Below are 19,232 nucleotides of genomic sequence, written 5' to 3'. Positions count from 1 at the left end.
CCAGAGCCCCTCCCTAGAGCTGCACTCCCCTTTCTACCCCAAGCTAGTCCTGTTGGATCTCTCCTGCTTGGGCATTCAGGGCTGTGTCCTCATGGCAGCTCGATCTAACACTAGCTATTCCAGCAGCTTCTTAAGGGGACTCCCTACTTGAGGCTCGCCTGTGCCCAGTCAATGTACCATATTTCAGCCAGACAGATCAATACGTTCTATGAATCTGATCAAGAGCTCTTAGGGTGCCTCAGGGGCCCTCGCGACCTCCCACCCCTGCCCTGTGTCTTCCCAGTTTCTTGGGATGGTCTGCACGGCCTAGCCTATTTGGTCTGGGGCCGACCTCCCCAGTCTTGGCCCTCACTGCTCTGTCCCTTGCTTCCAAGTGTCCCTGCTGGACCGAGCCAATGCAGCACTTGCCCACAGTGGGTGTTTAGTGAACGGCTGAGCTGGGCTCGAGGTGCCTCTGGGGAATGAGCCAGCGACTGCTCCCAATCATGCTGTGAGGCCAGGCCGGTGGAAGGGGAGGCAACAAAGGAAGTCTGTGAGCTTTCTGTCTGTGGGGATGGGACATGGTCCCCTTCCTGGTGATGCCTCCCATGGTGCACCTGGGCCCCCCACACTGCCCTGGAGAGCCCTTTAGAGCTGTCCGTTGGCTGACAAATGTGTGGGAGCGAGGGCATCCTAGGGCCTTGGGCCATTGCATTGTGGCAGTTGGGGCCGGCTGGTGTCAGGCTCCCAGCTTCTAGGAGGCATGGGGATGTGAAAGCCTCCAGGCGGCTGGAGTTTGGGTGTTCCTGTTCTTGCAAGCACCTTGCCCTGCTGCCTTCTCACCCTCGACCCAGCTGCTTTCTTCTGTGGCAGCTGCAGAAGAGCTCAGGGCCCTCCCAAGTGGGGCCCCGAACCAGACCCCAAAGAGAGGCCAGGAGAGAATGGACAGACCAGCCTGGGTAGGCTTCAGGCTGGGGAGCATTGGGGTGGGGTGGGGGCCATGAGAGGCAGCGCCCTCCTGTGTTCAGAGAGGAGAAGAAAGCGATTATGTTGGACCAGCCACTTTGCATTAAAGAAGACTGATTTGTCCTTCTGATGTGTTGTTTCCATAGAAGCAGGGCTTAACCTTTTAAGTGAAGATTATAAAGCTACCTAATTCATTTAAAATTAGGCTTCAAGCCTATCCGTACTTAATGCTCCAGTGGTAGGAGGGGGACCGGCTTCAGCCATTCACGGGGACTGCCAGGCAGAGCCTGTGATTTTCTGTGTTTGAAGACAGTCTTTCTGGTGGCAATCTAGTTTATTTATTTATTTTTAAAAATTAGCTTCCTAAGGAGATGTAACCCTCTGTGTAGGATCACCCAAGTATTAATAAATACCTTTTAATTAATGATTAGCCCCGACTCCTCTTCATAAGCACAGGAGGACTGGCACACAGGCACGAAACAGGCATGTTCAATTAAAGTAATTTATTGTATTCTTCTGGAACGGACATAAAGAGCATCTTGGGAATTGATATCACAACACAATGTTATTCACCATTTCACAACTAGCCTTGTGTTGAAATTCTTTTTAAAGAACATAGTAATTTTAAAAAATCTAAATATTTACATATTAATAAAACATATATACAGAAGATTGAGACATCATCCATAGATAATGGAATTTTTTTTTTTTACTAAGAAAGCCTATAAAAAGGATTTCTGAATAAAGTCTGAACAGTAGTCACAGTAAGTAAACACAAATACAATTTTAATGTACAAAATATGATTTTACTGTTGCAGTTTTGTGATATGTATTTCCAATTTGTGGAGGCATTGCACATACTTGTGAGTTGAGCAGTACCCCCCCTCAAGTACTGAAAAATCCAAGCTGTCACCCAGTCTTGGAAGGAAGTGCTTTCGAAGGTTTGTGACGCGTATTTAACAGATCCCACAGTGGTAAGGTAAATGTTTCTACCTTTATTAGCAACACACTCATCTCACTGTAATAGAGTTGAAAGGTCACTAATTAATCTTTTCAATTCCCTTGAGAAATATCTCCTGCTGAGGGGCAAAAGACAAATTTTAAAACACACGTTGTGGAAAAACAAAAGCCCTGAATACAGAACTTCATCAGGCCACTTGATGACCAGTGGGACCAGTTTCAGGGAAGGGATTCCTAACTGGCCTAGAAATGTAAAAGGCTAATAACTACAGAACGTGACGGAAACCGTTTCTCTGAACCTTTCTTGTAACTTCAGAAATAAGACAAAAGACGCACGGATAAGAGATGGAGCTCTCTAGCAGGGAGGTGGATTCCACAAGCCACGCCTGTGACCAGCTTTGTCACATTTCAGGGACACCTCCTAGCTCTCATCTTTGGCTGATGAGCTGGTCTTTGGTGGCACTCCGCATCGCCCCCGAGCTCAGGGGGAGCGGCTTGGTGTGTTACGGCACATGTCCCCTGGACAGGGCAGCTCTACAAGAACTTTCTGGCCGATTTTTGGCCTTTGGGTCAAATGCCAAAGACTTTATGGTAATTTAATTATACAGTGAATGAGAGCTACGTGCAATGTTTCTAAGTAAAACAGTATTTTTAAATTCACCATCTTTTTGGAGAAGGGAATGTGGAGGTCAATATTTCTGTAAAACAAAAACCCACATGGCAAGATATCTCTTTAGTGTAAACCCTTATTTTCATATGTTGGTTTTCTACGAAGCAGAGGGTGAGCGTCCTTAGAGCCAAATAAAGTATATAATATTAAGTCCCTTTGTGGCTGGTTGTCCAAAACCCTGGGCCCTGCAGTTTAAAATCCTCTGTGCAAACAGTTGTCAGGTATCATGTGGGTCACTGGTTACTTTGAGTTCCTCGCCTTTTATTTTGTCACTGTGTTGATACAATCTTTGTGAAATGTCTTTCTTTCCTTGGAGTTCCTAGATCAACTTACTTACTGAGTAAGTTGCACTTACTCAGTAACAAATGGCTATCTTTGGAGGAAATGATGTCACAAATGATTTCATCTACTAGGTCAGAGCTCTCCTGTCCCCCAAAACAACTTTTTCATCTTCGAAGCCACTGAAGGCCTAATTAATGTTGGCCTTCCCGACTGCTCCCCAGGGCTGGAAAGAGCTGTTCTCCTTTATTCTGCATCTAAGCAGTGCACATTAAAATAAATACGCTTCAAAACTCTATATATTCACATTGAGCTTATGAAAAAAAGAAAAAACGAGAGAGAACTGCTGCTTTTTAATGAACAATGAACTCACCGGTCTGACGCCAGACTTTTGAAAAGGAATGAGTTAACTCTCAAAATGATTTCCAAAAATCTTAACACCAAATTGGAGGCTTGATTATCACACACGACAAAGTATATGACAACTATTCAGATATGACGGGAAAACTTCACAGAACGCCCACACTTTGCAGGAACCTGAAATGCTACGTGGATCTTTGAAGGAATTCAACGGAACAGTTACGTGTGCTAATGAACAGTGTCACTAAAAGGAAAGTCTAGGCAGTGAAATCTGGCTCTGTGTCTTCCGTGTTTTCTCTCCTGGTGTCAAATATATGACCTACAACAGAGACAAGACAATGAAGGGGGACCGCTCCTCTAAAGGGGAGTCGCACACTTCTCTATGACTGGGCAAGAGACAAGGAGACTGGGCAGCTGGAGAACCTCACTGGTGAAGTATCGGCTTCACATTTAAATCACTGATTTTTCAGCCAAGGCTTTAGTTGCGAGCAATTTTAGCCCCTGGAGATTTGTACTGATTATTTTTACAGGAAAGTCCATGACACTGTGTCACTATTAGAGCATGTCCACATAGTGTCCGGGATAAGAATAGGGCTAAATAAAATAGGGTTTACCTGTAAGAGAGAACATGATGCAGCTATTAAAATAATGTGTACGAAGATTTGTGAAAAGTGGATAATGTTTGTTAGGTTAAAAAAAAAAAAAGGGAGAAAAACTCTCAGGAAACAAAAATTTTATGTAGTTGGGTGTCCGATGCGTAAATCAAGAAGTCTGGGGGGGAAAATACCCATTAAGGGCTGTCTCTGAGTGGTAAAACTAATTTAAATTTTCTTCCTTTACTTCTGTTAAGTGTTTAGAAGTATGTAAAAGATGGCCCATTTTTGACAAAAATTGCTAGGCCCAGGTGAGCTCTGCTCTCTCCCTTTCAAATTAAGAAGCCTTCTTGGTCAATTTTAGAAAGCACTGTTTTGATTTTACTTTCTCTGTAGTTTTTTTGTCTCTCCAACACAGCGTGTTCCCCAGTCCTGGGTGGTTTCTTGGGGTTCTCAGAGCGCACTGCCCACCCCGCCCCCCTGCTTGCCTCACATGGGACCAGGCTTCCCCGAGGGCAGGCATTTGTTCCCAGAACCTAACAGGGCTGAGGCGATCGAGACACACTAGTCTAACCAAAATGATCTATTTCCAATACTGTGACATTTGAGCACCAATCCGTGACTTCGTTTCCCCTTTTCTAAATTGATCAACGGTATTATTTATCATGCTGCTCAGTAACCTGTAGCAAACGTCAATAGACTCGTGAAAGACCTGGCCTAGTCCTCTGTGTCCGTCAGGACCTCCCCACCTTGGGCAAGGTTCGAGAAAGAACTCCAGTGAGTTTACACAGCAGAGGACTTCCCGTAGGCTTACAACAGACATTCTAACTGTGAAGACAGACAGTGGAATGGAATCCTAAAGGGATTAGCACATCCAGTGACTCTTAAGATCTTTAGGAAACATGCAGAGAAAAGCTGGCTTTGGCTTAGGTATAAGAAAGCTACGCGGTGTAAGGGCTGGAAGTCGAGAGGCCGGGGTCCGGCCGGGCCACCAACCAGCTGGGAGACCTTGACAGAGTCATTTAGTGTTTCTGGGCCTCAGGCTTTTTTACCTGTAAAATAAAAGGACTGGATAAAAAGAAGGGAGGGGACTAGATGATCTCTAACGTTCCTTCTTTCTCAGATTCCTTGAAATTCTTTTCAGTTCCGTGAGGTGTTTCTACCATCCCGGGTTCAATTTCCTCATCTGAAACATCTCTCTGCCTCCATCTTCAGACAGGAAAATGCAAAGGTATTATTTCAAGGGGAATGGCTTTCAAATAATAATAGCAGTACTGCTAATAATCACAAAGCCCGCCCACAGTGTCAGGAAGATCATGGGAAAGGGCAGCACTGTGGGCTCTGGGAGGGAAGGGGCTGGGGGAGCGGGGGAGGAAGGCTGGACTGGCACAACCGGGACAGCGGGGATTCCTCCGACTGCCTCCTGAAGGGCACGGTTTCATGCCTGGCGGTGATACTTCCTGTGTCTACTGGGAGCAAGGGCTGGGTGTGATCAGAACAAGGCTCATACGAGCTGTGCTGATGGACAAGGACACGATGGGAAGGAACAGTAGAGATCATGCATTTCAGTTATCTTAATTCATAAATGTGGAAACGTAGCCAAACAAGCAGTCTTAGATTCCCTTTCGTATGACGGCTGCACGCGGTAAGGGCTTGATGTAAGCAGAGCTTTTTTGCACGAGGGGCCGCAGTTCATTTATGTGCCCATCCATCTGTTCCTTAGCCACGGAGTAACCGAGCGAGCGGGACGACATTTACACGGCCCAGCTTTCTCACGGCCCTGACCTGGGTCTGTCCCGCAGCTGGGAGCTCTGCTCACCTTGCCTCCTCAGGACAGGTGCTCCCAGGGAGCACACGACCCAGCAGGGCTCCTACGAAGACTAGCTCCTCCACTTATATTTGCTAGATTTTACTTAAAACTTACCACCCTATATCTGGAGTTGGGCTTTTTGTGGTGTCTGGGTTTTATGGGCAGAAAATGGTCAGGTTGACTTTGCAGGGAGGTCAATAAAGAGTCAGGGAGTAAGCAGTCACGTGGCTCAGGGATCAGGGCCCGTCCCTCGGGCTCTCAGGTGAGGGCGAACAGAGAGGCAAGAGGCCGGGGTCGGAGTCAAATACTATGAAGTCAGAATGATGTCTGGAATGTTGTATCAGGCTGATCTGCTTCTAGGACCAGGAATTGGCAGCCTGGCTGGAGGGACTGGCCTGTTCATACACTTGCACTATTCGCTGAGTGCCTGTTTCATGATGAGCCACTACTGCCTTTCAAAACCCCTTTTGGGGGAGGTGGACGAGGACAGAATGGACACGAATTTTATCATAAAACTGGTGATCCTTGTTCTAGAAAGCAATATTGTTTCATGTAAAAGTCCTCTTAATGCCCACAGGTTTTGGGAAGCACGATGTTATGACACTAAGTTCTTAGGACTTGCTGTTCTGAGGCTCTCGAGAATGTGAGACAGTGTGAGAAAAACGGGAGCTTTTCAGACTCAGGGTAAAAATATCTCTGAACACAGGGCACTGAGAACCTCTGATTACTAGGGTCTGGGCCAGAAGCCGTTGCCTCAAGCATCTGCGTCTGTGACGTTACAAACATTTTCAATGCAAATATTTTCGTGTGCTGCATTTTCCAGCGGGTGGTGAAAATGTAAATGTGTTTTACCTGTTGGTGGTAGGGAAATGCTGTCCAGTCTTTCATCACCGTCAGCTACCTCTGCTGGTTACAAACATAAAACACAAATCTCATTAGTTTCAGGGAGCACATTCATTTTCCTGAATGCAGTAATACAATTTAAAAACTCCAATAATGCATAATAGTTTCAACTTTCTCCCCCCCCTTTCAGCTTCAGTTGGTTCACATTACATATTTTAGTACCAGTAGTTAAGTAAAGTATTTTTTAAGATAATGATATAACGTCTTTTCTTCTGCATTGAATTTCTTTCTGGTATCTTATGAACCTTATTCTGTCAATCACTGATGATTTCAGTTCATTTTCCCTTGTTTGCCAAGGCTTAAATATCCACCCAGTATCTGGGGGGAATTGTTTAAATATGATCATGGAAGGATAGAAGTCAGTGAATCCCTGTGGTAGAATTTTCCCGTGTCATCCCCAGAAGCATCCCGGTGGGGGAGGCTTAGGAAATCCTGGAAACGAGCCTTTCTTTGGAGATGACTAGAAACTCTGATCCCAGAGCGGCCTGTCTAAAATTGGCATCAATTCAGTCATAAAGAAAATCAGAAGGAATAAGTGTCTCTTCAAAAGATTCATCACGTCTGTGTTTTAAAATGCAAACCTTTGCTCATGCCTGATATGTTTTAATCTTCTTAAGAGTTTTCCAAAGGTATCTCCTTCAGTCACAGAGAACCTTCCACTAAGTACAAAAAAGAGAGTGCTCCCATGTCTCGCGATAACTCCCATGTCTCGGGCTCCGGGACCTGCTGGGAACAGGTCAAGACATTTCGTCAGGGTCATTTGCTCCCTGCATCCCTGGGCTGGTTCCCTCTCACAGGGGCGTGTGAGGCCAGTCATGTGGGGGCTACCATTTGCCATCGCGTTGGAATGTTGAGTGGCAGGGGGCGGGCAGCAAAAGTAATACTGTGCTCCTGTTTTTATTACTGTGGCTTTAAACCCAATCAGGGGGGCAGATATGGCCGGGAACATTCCCCTCCAGTTCATGCTCTCACACCTTGTCCTCAGATTGCTACACCCTGACTGGCCTCAGTGAAAGACCCATTGTGTGCCGACCGGCTGAATCCACCACAGGGAAAACACAGAGAGGACACAGCAGTCAAGGCCAGGCTGGGCTGGAGAAGAGTTTCTGGTCTTCTCCTCTAAAATGGTGCTGTAGGGGACTATTTAGTAACATAAAACTTGCGATTGAAGTGTGAGGATAAATGAGAGGATTAAAAATCTTTAAATAAGCTTATAGACAAAATACAGGACATACTAAAATGTTAACAGTGTCTCCTTCTGGAGGAGAGGCTTATAGGCATTTAAAATGTTGTTCTTTGGGTTTTTAAAACCGTTGTAAATATTTATGAAATGATGAACATACATTATCTTTATATTGAGAAGACACCATTTTCTTCTAATTGGCCTGAGTGAATTTGATTCAGGAGATGAACTACATGGTAGTCCTTTCACTGCCTAGGATTTTAAAAAAATTTTCAATAATAATACCAATAATAGCAACAAGAGCCACCACCGTTTATTAAATGTTTACCATTTACTGAGCACTTGACATACGTCGTGTCATTTAACTCTTAGAAAATCCTACAAGGGAGGTCAGTTAATATGCCTGTTTTGACAACGGAAATTACTAGGGGTTAAGAGACTAAGGTAATACAGGGCAGCTGGCTGGCTCAGTTAGAAGAGTGTGTAGCTCTTGATCTCAGGGTCATGGGTTTGAGCCCCCACTGGGTACAGAGATTGCTAAAAATAATAATAATGATGATGATAATAATAAACTTAAAAAGAGAGAGAGAGAGAGATGAAAGGGCTGTAGCTAGTAAGTGGTCAAGGCTGTGAGTCAGGTTCATGCCTGGGCTCTTAATCTCTTTGCCGTTAACAGTCCAGACATATACTGCCTGCATCACTGTGAGCTAATTTTGAAAATCTTCAACTTCTAGTTCATTTTATATTTTAGTTACTTTCTCTACAAGTATAATTACTTTCTCTTTAGTTATAACAAAACCCCACCCTTTGTGATTTAACCATCCCTACTTTTTAAAAACCAGACCTAGGCAGTCCTGTGCTCTTGTAAAAACAAAATGTATACATCTGAAAAATATACAAATTATTGTATGCAAATTAGTGTCTGCTGGCTACAGGAACAGGGCCAAGTGACACGGCTGAAGAACACGGCTGTGTTCCTTAAATTTAATTATAACATCTGTCTGTACCAACAAACTCATAGTCTTTCTTCTCAGGTGACAGTCAAGTTGTGAAATTTAGAAAAGATTGAGCAAGTTCAATAAAAATTTAATAGCAGTGACAGCTTTGCTCTTAGATCTAACACAAATAAAAAACTGTGGTTGCAAGCTCAGAGGAAATAACCTAATGAAAATGATTAAAAATCTACACCGAGAAAGGAATCATTCCAGTTACAAGAGGAAATTATTACATGGGAGGAGAGCCCCCGATGAATTTTTTTTTTCCTTTCTTTCTTTCTTTCTTTGACAGAGAAAGAAATCACAAGTAGGCAGAGAAGCAGGCAGAGAGGGGAAGCAGGCTCCCTGATGAGCAGAGAGCCTGATGTGGGGGCTCGATCCCAGGACCCTGAGACCATGACCTGAGCTGAAGGCAAAGGCTTAACCCACGGAGCCACCCAGGTGCCCCCCTCAATGAATTTCTACTCGGTCCTGCAGAACCACCTTTCAGATCTGTGTGGGGCACTTCTCTTTCCTGGAGGCAGGGTGGGCTTCCTTCAGCAACAAGCCAATGAGCTCGCCCAGTTGGGAGTCTGTGCCTAATCCCAGGAACTGCACCAAATATGGTAAATAAGGTTGAAAATGTGGAACATCTATGGGACACTGTTCGTATGATCATTTGGACAGAGAATAATCAAGACAAAAGAACATGGCGGGACCAACATTGATCTAGGACGCTCAGTTGCTATCAACCTCAGGAAATCCAGGCAAGGGTCCCACTTTGGTGCCGCTTGAGAAGAATGAAGTGTAACAATATTTGATGAAACTAGAAGGGGAAAAGCTATTTGGCAGGTCACCGCTGATGTGCTGTGCCTTGGTCTAGTCTGGTCTGTAGGTCAGGGCTGGGTTCGCCCAGCCTGGGTTCACCCCCCTTCTCAGATGCAGAAGGGACCTGCCGAGAAGGCAGAGGTATGCCAAGGTGCCCACCACAAACAACTAGGCAGATCCTCTAAACCCAGTGGTCAGATGTGAAGATGCCCTCAGGCCAATACACGGATGACAAGGGAAGGGGCAGACACCGTCTGAGCCTGAGAGAGGCTCCGGCAGGATGGGAAGGGTAGGAGAGCAGTCCACACTTTGGACCCCATTCTGCACAAACAGGCGTGCATCTGTGCAATGTGTGTGTCCTCGTGAATTACTAATACAGATGCCAGGATGGTTAAGAAATGTGCTCACTGGCCAGTCTGTGGGAAACAGAAGCAGGAACGTGGAGGAAAGTCCCCACTATGTGCAAGTGTGTTTGCTGGGGGGAAGCAGGGAAGGGAATGGAGACCAGAGCTCATCCTAATGGGTCTCAGCAGCTGACACTGGGGTGTGGGGGGGATGTGCTTCTGGATAGAAGATATAGCACAAGGGAAACAAAAATTTTTTAATCAAATATAAATTTATATCAAGATCAACTTTTCCTCCAACCAGCTTACAAGTGGGTTTTCCTTTTTCTTTAAACAAACAAACAAATAAACAAACCCTGCCAACTATATGTTGAAGATGTTTTCACACTACCTTACAACAAAGAAACAAAATTTAAACCAAACTTCCTATTTTAGTCATGTGGGCTGTTTCCAGTTGAAAAATACAATTCATCTGAGTAAATGTGGAGACCCAGTTGGCTCTATGAAGGGATTCAGGAATCGGGAAGCATCCCACCCAGCAAACAGACAGGAGCTCCAAAGGGCTCCAGCAAAGCATGAAGGTTTTAAAAGACAGGACGAGAAAGTCATCAACAGAAGAAAGGATTATTGTGGGTAAGGTCACCTTCCTTTGGGGACAGAAGGGTCTTAGTAGGTAGATTACTTCATCTTGCTCGGGGAGACGGGGAAGGTCCATGTGACCGATTACTTTATTAGAGCTGACCCCCAAATCCCTGACTGACCAGTTACGAGTACATTCCCAGGGGAGGTTGAAAGTGCAGTCAGATTAGGGACAACACCCCAGGCTGGTGATGCGGCCTGGCACAAGAGACTCCATTTTGAGTCTGTGGGTTTCCTTTTAACACCAGAAAGGCTGTTTCTGTGTCTCTAAAGATAGCTTTCCACTATACACTCTGTATACTCGATACCCTCCCTACTTCTCATGTCTTCTACCTTCAGAGGTTCCTCTTCAGACTTAAACTTTTCAGGTCCCCCAGGGACTTATATTCCTTCTCCTCAGCCAGAGGCACGTGTTCTGTAACACAAAGCCCCCTTCCTCCTTCCTTGGAGTTGGCTCTGTCTTTCCTGAATTAGCAGTATCAGTACTCTGGATTCATACAGTTCTTTTTCCCCAAGTTCCCAAGTTGCTCCAAGTATTTCTCCCATTTTCCCATTGCCTCCCCCCAACCCTCTGTGGAGCAGGCAGGGACCAGGCAGCTTCTGCGGATTCTAGGCTGAGGAACAGAAGGGCACGCATATGCTAACCCCCCTCGGGCTAGAGGTTGGTGGCATTCCTGGGACCAGTGTGTGGAAGCACCAGAAGGTAGTCAAGTGGCCGGGTCTTGGGTACTTTGGGCCTTTCCCTCTCTTTCAGGCTTACAGACTATTAAATTCAGGTTTCTTTGCTATGGCAAATTTCAGATTTCTCTCAGGCCTGACGATTCTCCTTAGCATCTCTGTTTTTGGGGCTTCAACTATTTCTTCAATAGGTAAACGAAGTTCCTATATATGCAAATAGTCCAGATCACCAAGGTAGAATTTTGGCAACACAGGACCAATGAAATACTCACTAGCAAAGACGCTATTCAGGTTTAATAAGCGGAATGTCGCTTGGGGTATAAAACTGAGGAGATACAGCAGCCAGCATGACATCAGTGCTCAGCTTGCTGTGTGGTCTACTGGGCAGGTGTCTTTGAGAACACCTGTCATTCAACTGTGACCCTTTCCCCCAACACTTTCCTGGAGCCTGAGAGGCAAACAAAGCTGAGGCAGGCAGAAGACCTTTAGCATAAGAAGGAGTGAGTGACCCACTAGGGGAGTTAACCTTCCTAATTGTTACTCAGTGTGTCTACCTTGAGTGAGGTCAGGCCACTGTGACTCAAGACTCTGAACCTTTGGGGGAGGAAGCGGGAAGAAAGGAGATCGGGAGAGGACTAAGGAGGTGTGGTGCAGAGAAGGAAATGGGAGAACGCGCTGGAGGAGGGGGAAGGAAGGGACACTCAAGGACGACCATGTGCGTGCCACAGGCACAGGAGTCCTAGGGACCTCATCCCCAGGGACCGAGCTCAGTGAGGTTGTCACCCTGTGGCTTCTGGGGGGCCATGGAATAAGTATTTGAATGTCAAGTAAGGAACTAGTAGAATAGTTTCCAGGATCTTATGTGACCAGGATGAGCTAAACAGTAAGACCTTTTTGTTGTGGACTATTGCGTCTTCTTTTCCACGGACTGATTTGTGGGTTTATTCGACAAATATTCTTGTGTACCCATGCTGTGCCACCCACTTGGGATAGAAACACGACTCAGGTGCAGACCCTGCTCCTGGGGATCTCGTGGTCAGTGGAAGAGACAGGAGTGCCATTATTCTGGTGGCAGAAAGAGCACGGGCCACTTATCAAGGCTCCGGAGGAAGTGTCCTTTAAGATCTGTGACAAGAGTAGGTCCCAGTTTCCCAGGGAAACTGCAGCAGGTTCACAACAGGGAGGCGTCTGGTGAGGCTGGGGCAGAGAAGTGGGTGAGGAGGGTAGGGCTGGCTGTCAGGGACGCTGCCTGTTGTGCTGAAGGGGGCGGTGTATGAGGGATTGTGTTTGGGGAAGACAAAAAGCTAGCGGAAGTACCTACTTCTCAGAGAGAGAAGTTTAGGGTCTCGGCACACGGCCAGTCTGGAGTGGCAAACCGGTAAGCCATCCACGGCGGGACGGGTCAAGTCCTGGGTGAGGCCTTAGAATAACAACAGCACCAAGAATGGAAAGCAAGCCATGGGGTTTCAGAGGTGCGCCCAGAAGGAGGCAGCGGCCGTGAACTAGACCAAAGACAGTGTGGGGGAACAGGGAGGACAAGCAAAGACAGGGAGGCCCCAGAGCCCAGGGGAACAGACCCCATGGAGTCAAATCAACAAGCAGGTCAAGTGGAGTGTTAATGTAAGCAGAGAGCGAACGTGACCATCCCACGCGAATGCAGCGGGAGTTTCTGTACGGGGGCGGGGCAGAGGGCAAAAGGCAATGGGTTCTGAAGTGAGCGGGCACAGGGAAGCGGACTCTGGCCACGCAAACCCTCTGGGAGGAAATCTGACCAACGTCATCCAGGAGAACGAGATGGTGGTGGGTCTAAGAAATGGCAAGGATAAAGGAATAGTTCTGCTTTGTTTGGGGTTGGCAAAGGGAAGGAGGATCAGGGCCTGAACATTTTTTGAGCATTACCCATCAGCTTTATATTAGTGGCAATGCTTACATGGTCTGATTCTAACTCTGAAAACAGCCCTGAGGCAGGTATTAGCCTTGTTATATAAACGGAGAGCCCTAGGCTCAGAGAAGGTCCCAGGAATTTGGAAATGGCAGATGGGAGCTAGGAAGTCAGACCTGTTCTTCCCAGTGCTCCCCTGCGGAGTTTATTTGCGGTGATTTGTAGATTAAGAAAAAGAAGGCAGAGGAAAAGGAGAGACCCGGGAGAAGGGCGAGTGTATCATTTATTCATTATCCAAGCCTGGAAACCTGCGCAGGCACAAAGGGCATTAGTAGCAGTTACGCTGGGACAACAGGAGCAGAGAGGACTGCCGGGCAGGGCGGGCTGCCTGGGCCCCTGTCCTAGGACACCCCTTCCCCAGTGCTGCTGCCCCCGAATGCAGACATTTTCAGAAGGCACACTGGTTTTGTTTATGGAGACATTTACGTATGACGTGTGTCTGGAACCTCGTGATGCAGGCTTATCTTTCCGTCCCTTCATGACTGAGACACTGAGGACTGGGAAGCTGGAGTGACTTGCCCGGGGTCCAGGGCTGGTGAAGAGCAGAGGAGAGACCTGAACGTCAGGTCCGGACTCCACTACAACTTACTGCCTGATGCGACACTACATCTCTACCAAGGACAAATACCAGTCGTCCACTGCTGTTTATGGAGAGCATCAGTTCGCATAAAAGGAAGCAAATGGGGGGGGAAAAAAAAGAGGAAGGGAAGGTTTTAATTAAAAATAAAATTATCTACAGCTAAGTACTGTAGAGTCCTGATAGCTACTTTATGGAAGAGAGCTGTAAGGTTTTTCACCCTGAAGACGTACTTGGTCCCTTGCCGCCCATGTCTTGCTGCATTGAGGGTGTTCCCAGCCTGAGCTGGGGGACTCCCCACTGGAGACTGGTCACTGTTCCCAGTATGCTGCGAATGCACCTAAGTGATGCAGAGACCCAGGTCCCGTGTGTGTGCTGCTGTTCTCAGGGCCTCCGTACCAGACAGCTGTGCAGCGGTCAGCATCTGGAGCTTGGCTCCCACACCTGCGCGCTCTGCTAGAGAAGCACGGAGGCTCTTAGCGGGCCAGGCGTCCTGAGGTTTGATGGGAATTGTTTGTTTGTTTAAAAAATAACGTCTAGAGGTTTGTGGCCTCCTAGAGATGATTATTCTTACATGATGGCAGAAAACTGATCTCAAAGGAATTCTTCACTGGTAAATCGGCCCACGATCATTTGGGACCTCAAATCACCAAATCTAAGTAGTCCTACTTCAACTGGTATTCACGTTCCTGGGTAAAATCATCTCCAGACTGCCAAAGCCAGATTTGAAAAAATATCTATGCAACTTAAAATCCCTTTGTCTATTTCATGCGGTGTTTCTGGTAGGAGGATTATTTTTTGTTTTTGTTTTTGTTTTTTTACACCTCAAGCAACTGGTACTTTTTAATAAAGTCATGCAGATCCAAACAAATAAAACTCAACAGCATATAGAAGTGGATCATAAAAGAGAGACCTTGCTTCACAGGTAAGACACACAAAGCCACGAACAAGATGAGTAATCTTCTTCATTCATACTAGTAAAAGTAAATGGCCTGATGTAATTTTTACTATTTAACCTTCAGCTAAATTTCAGAACTCACTCAAGTAAAACTTTAAAATGCAAAATCACGGCACCTTCTCCAGAGCTTTTCCTTCAAAAGACAAAAGACAGCAAAGCGCCCTAGAGCAGAGGAATTGTACTTTGCTGCATCTAAGAATTCAGGAAAGGGCTGATGGTGATGATTCTTTTCCTGCAGCTGATTCATACCTGAGCCTCTTTTTAACCTTCTTCTGGCCAGTTTGATTTGATCCTGCAGAATCTGTACCCAGTCTCTCGGGCCAGGAAGTTTATCCACGTGGTTAGCCGTACAGTATTTTTCTGTGAAGACTGAGAGAAAATATGAAATATTGTTAAATACTTTCATAAATAAACCACGCAGATCTGAAATAGGAATATATCCCAAAAAGAAAAAAAAATGTGTTTTCCTAAAAGTGGGTATCTTCAAAGTCTATACTACGTTCCCTTGGTAAAGAAGGAGGCTGGCAGGAGCCCTCTCACATACACTGGATGGTGCCTCAGGATGTAGCTGGCCATAGAACATGAGTAGATCTAATGGAATCTCTCTTTCTATTTGTTCCACATGCATGTACATGTCTCTTATGGGCAGAGAAGAAAAAGCTTCCTCTGGGTCCGCTGGCGCCATGACAGAATTCAGCCAATGGATTAGTACTGTTGGTAAATTGAATCTCGGGCAAGATCATACAAAATTGAATGCCAGATGATACAAAAAGATGGCATTCTCACAGTGTTTCCCTCTAAACTCAGTCAACACTCGAACAATAATGCAGGTGTGTCTTAGAGTCTGGGCAGTACTAGGAGTCAGCTTCTGGTGTGTCTTAGAATCTGGGCAGTACTAGGAGTCAGCTTCTGGTGTGTGGTGCTTGCACCTGGGAGAGTGGTGTATGGGGAGCTACGGAGGGAGCCGTGATGGGACACAGGGGAGGCGGGACAGTCCCGCTTCCCTCTGCCCCTGGGACTGTCATACCCTCATCTGTGCAAGAACAAGACCTCGTATGTGTCAGCTCCCCGGCTTTGGTGGTATTTAAAATACTGGCAGTTTTAATGTTTTAAAGGTTTCTTTTAAAAAGAAAGGGCAAGGGGAAATGTTGATAGATTCCACTCTCTACAACTGTAAAACTTGTACTGAACAAAAAAGAAACATTTCACCAGTTTTAAAAAAGCTGATTGCGCTAAATACGACCGAAGAGGTTCCATATCCACCACCAAAAAAAAAGTTCATTCAAATAAAAGAACTACTTCAAAAGTCTCTGTAGATAAATGGACAGAGTGTGCCCAGGAGACTTGGCAGCCGATACATAAACCAAAGAATCACAGAACACACTTTATGTCACTACATTAGGGAAATGACGTTAAAAAGCTAATACTTAATACAGAATCAACAGTGGGGACCAGACCCATTCAAACATTAGGGAGCAGGTGGCGGGGGTGACTGGACCTGGTAGATATGGGAGAAATGGCACGTTTGAGGGGAAAGGCACGCTGTGCTGGGTTTGGTTTGGGTCGTGCTGATTTGTGGTGTCTGCGATGGTTAGCCGCTACTTGGCACAGAAGCCTGAGACTGAGGGAAGGGGTCCAGGCAGAAGATACGGACCCAAGGGGCACATATCTGTAGGTGGTAGTTGTAGCAATGAGAAAAAAATGTTGGCCAGGAGAGCATATGGAGTGAAGAGAGCATGGTGCCAAGCCCAGAGCCAGAGAAAACCCCAGACGGAAGGAGATGAAGGCACAGGACTGACGAAATCCAGAGAACCGGGAAGTGCGGTCTGTAAAGACAAGTAAGGGGTGCTAAGGAAGACAAGGGACAACAGTCTGAAGTGCAGAAGAGAGGGTCAGGCACAGTGCTTTGTTAGGTGTCACTGGAGCCCCTCAAAGGAGAGGTGGGGCGGCCACAGATGACATTCCAGAAATACCAGGTCAGTGGGGGAAGAAGAGGAGGGGCGGGGTTGGGGGAGGGCTGTAGGCAGGAGAGACGTGAGCATGGTTTCCATTCTGGAGAAGGCAGGATCCAGGGGAAGGAAGGAGACAGTCAAAGGAACCATGCCAGAAGAACTGAGGCGGTGGGATCCGGAACGGGCTGGGGGGAGGAGCTGCCCTTGAAGAGGAAGAAGACTCCCCACTCTGAGCCCAGAGAGAGTGGGAGCTGGGGTGGATCTAGAAGTGGTCTAGGTTGGAGCAGTCACTCCCGAGACCTCAGTGACTCAGTGGCAAAGGGTAGGGAGAGTGTGGGGAATGTCTGGCATTGCCTCTGAGAAGAAGAGGAAGAGGACAGCGGTAGACCAAGGATGTGAGCATGACGAGCCAAAGAGAAGCCTACACACTTGTGGTGGCAACAGTCCTGTGGCAGCTTGCAGCTCGGGGCTAGGAGTGGTGCCACTGGATGGCAGTTTTGGCCCAGGTCAGGATTCTGCTGGACGGTTTTGTCAGGAGGACAGGGACAGAAAGCCCTTGCAGATGCCAGTGAGACTCTATGACCTCTGTTTTCTTCACTTCCCTGCCCCCTCCCCAAATCTGGGGAGGAAGCAAAGCCAGAAAAAGGCTCAGACACTTGGAAAAAAATCTCTGGGAATCAGGGAGTGGAATCAGTGGGGTTGGCAAGGAGGTGTCATAGAGTAAGGGCAATTGAGAGTGTCACACTGGAGTAGACGACATCTGTGGGGGAGCGGTTCTGGGTGAGAATGCTGAGGTGTGGTCACAGGGGACTGGGTCTGGACATGGTGTGGCTAGGGGTCAGGATCTTTCAGAGGATCGTGAAGTCACTCAAGCTGCCAGCAAGACCTGAGAGGGAGAGGAAGGCGTGTAGCTGTGGTAAGAGCCTTGATGGAAAGGGTCCACTCCAGCCTCCGCCGAGCAGAGGAAGGGAGACGATTAGAAAGCAGGGCTGAGGATGGGGGAGAATGTCAACCAGACCATCTAGTATACGGCCTGTGGGCATGAGCAAGCCCTGTGGTCTCTACTCTCTACTCGGGAGGGAGACAGATGCTGCGCTATCCCCAGGGGTAGGTGTGTCCTTGAATCTTCTGTGCCAGACTGGAGACCACTTCAAGGGTCCTCATGTATCTTGTCTCCCTCAAAGCACCGACAACAGTGCCCTGTACTGAACGAGAGGTCAATAAATATTTGATGAACACACATATTTTCCAGTTTTGTTTCTAATGGCAACAGATACAATAGCTCATGAATTTAGACTAATTAGGAAGTTTTAGTTCATGGAATATAGTTAAACAAGATTGAATTACATCCAAATGCCCACAGTAACACTTGCTAATCAGAGAACTGCCAAAAGGTTCTCGAAGTTCTATTTTAACAAAAAGAAAATAATTGTATGTAGCACACTGTTAATTTATGTGAAAATGTGTACCATAAAAATGACTGAATATATCATCTTACCAGGTAAACATCTCCCTCTCTGTGATATTATTTCTAAAATTAATTTCTATAGCAACCCCTCTTTTCTTAGATTGTGAAAAGCCTGTGTCCAAATTAGCACACACTAGAAAACAGTGGTTCCAAATTACAAAGTCAATGTGGGTTATGCCAACATCGAAATGACTCCTAGCAACCACGCATGTCAATAACCAAGTTTAGGAGAACCAAAGGGAAGACTCTGGAATGTTTTCTCCCACTCTGTGAGGGACTTCTAAGCAAATCCTTCTAAGCTAATCTTGGGCTCAAATATTCTGTCACCCACTAAAAAGGCAATAATTTCAATTTCTTTTTTCTCCTTTCAGTTAAAATTCATCCAGTCACAATAAAAATCCAGGGAAATCTCTGTCTTCTGGGTCTGCGTCTGAGAGCTTTGAAGGCATAGCATTAGGCTTCTCAGAAAATACCTACACCAACAAATAGTTCCACAGGCTGTATTACTGATGTTCTATTTCGTGGATCACATTCAAACTTAAAAGACTTTTAACTTGGATCTATCTCCTGAAGAAAAAATCCTATTCTGTTACATGTGCAGATGAGGCCTTAGAACAAGGCCAAAAGATTGTCATTGTATTGATCCAAAAATGCTCAATATGCTGTGTGAATAGAGGTATCGAGTAAGCAGAATATATTTTGCTGTCTGAATCTATAGCTAAAGGTCAAGCTATTATCCTGGTAACAGTTCCATTAGGAGTAATGATGTGAAAAGAGGCATTGCATTAATGCACTGGGTTTCCTACTACGTTAATGGTGGGTCATTAAGAATCATAGCACAATTTGCATTCATCCTTAGAATGCGATAGGTACTAAAAAGAAATTTCCCTCTTTTTTCTATTTTCATGTATTAAGGAGAAGCAAGGACTAATTTTAAACAAGTCCGAATAATCCAAGCAAGCGGATTAGAGCCAACAATGAGACTAAGTAAAAGAGTTGAAGCATCTCCTGCGCTTCATATAATTTGAGGTCCCAAGGTACAAAGGGTATGTTAAGTCACTAGGGAAATGACAAATGTTCAGTTTGATCTGTACATGAGTAATGACTTTTCTCATATGCTTGTGTTCATTTGAACCGTGCCCTTTAATTGTATATAAATTATGAATAAG

The 19,232-nt window shown here is 46.0% G+C and overlaps 1 protein-coding gene across 10 annotated transcripts in view; it reads right to left on the bottom strand.

The window, feature by feature from the left end:
• Nucleotides 1-1,433: 1,433 nt before the first annotated feature.
• The window catches only part of BEND7 (BEN domain containing 7), a 79,011-nt gene continuing 61,212 nt past the window's right edge, over nucleotides 1,434-19,232 (bottom strand). For 3 of the 10 annotated variants that reach the window (XM_059404297.1, XM_059404296.1, XM_059404288.1), the window contains 3 exons: nucleotides 14,893-15,012; nucleotides 6,470-6,523; nucleotides 1,434-3,533 (listed from right to left, as the gene is read on the bottom strand). In XM_059404297.1, coding sequence (XP_059260280.1) covers nucleotides 3,472-3,533; nucleotides 6,470-6,523; nucleotides 14,893-15,012 — 236 coding nt within the window. In that variant the 3' untranslated portion in view covers nucleotides 1,434-3,471. The other 7 variants (XM_059404292.1, XM_059404293.1, XM_059404289.1 and 4 more) reach the window with 7 other exon arrangements.

Source organism: Mustela nigripes, chromosome 6 (genome assembly GCF_022355385.1).
Source record: "Mustela nigripes isolate SB6536 chromosome 6, MUSNIG.SB6536, whole genome shotgun sequence".
Classification (NCBI taxonomy): domain Eukaryota; kingdom Metazoa; phylum Chordata; class Mammalia; order Carnivora; family Mustelidae; genus Mustela; species Mustela nigripes.
Note: the sequence above shows the minus strand (reverse complement) of the source record. Positions and strands in the feature narration are given on the sequence as shown.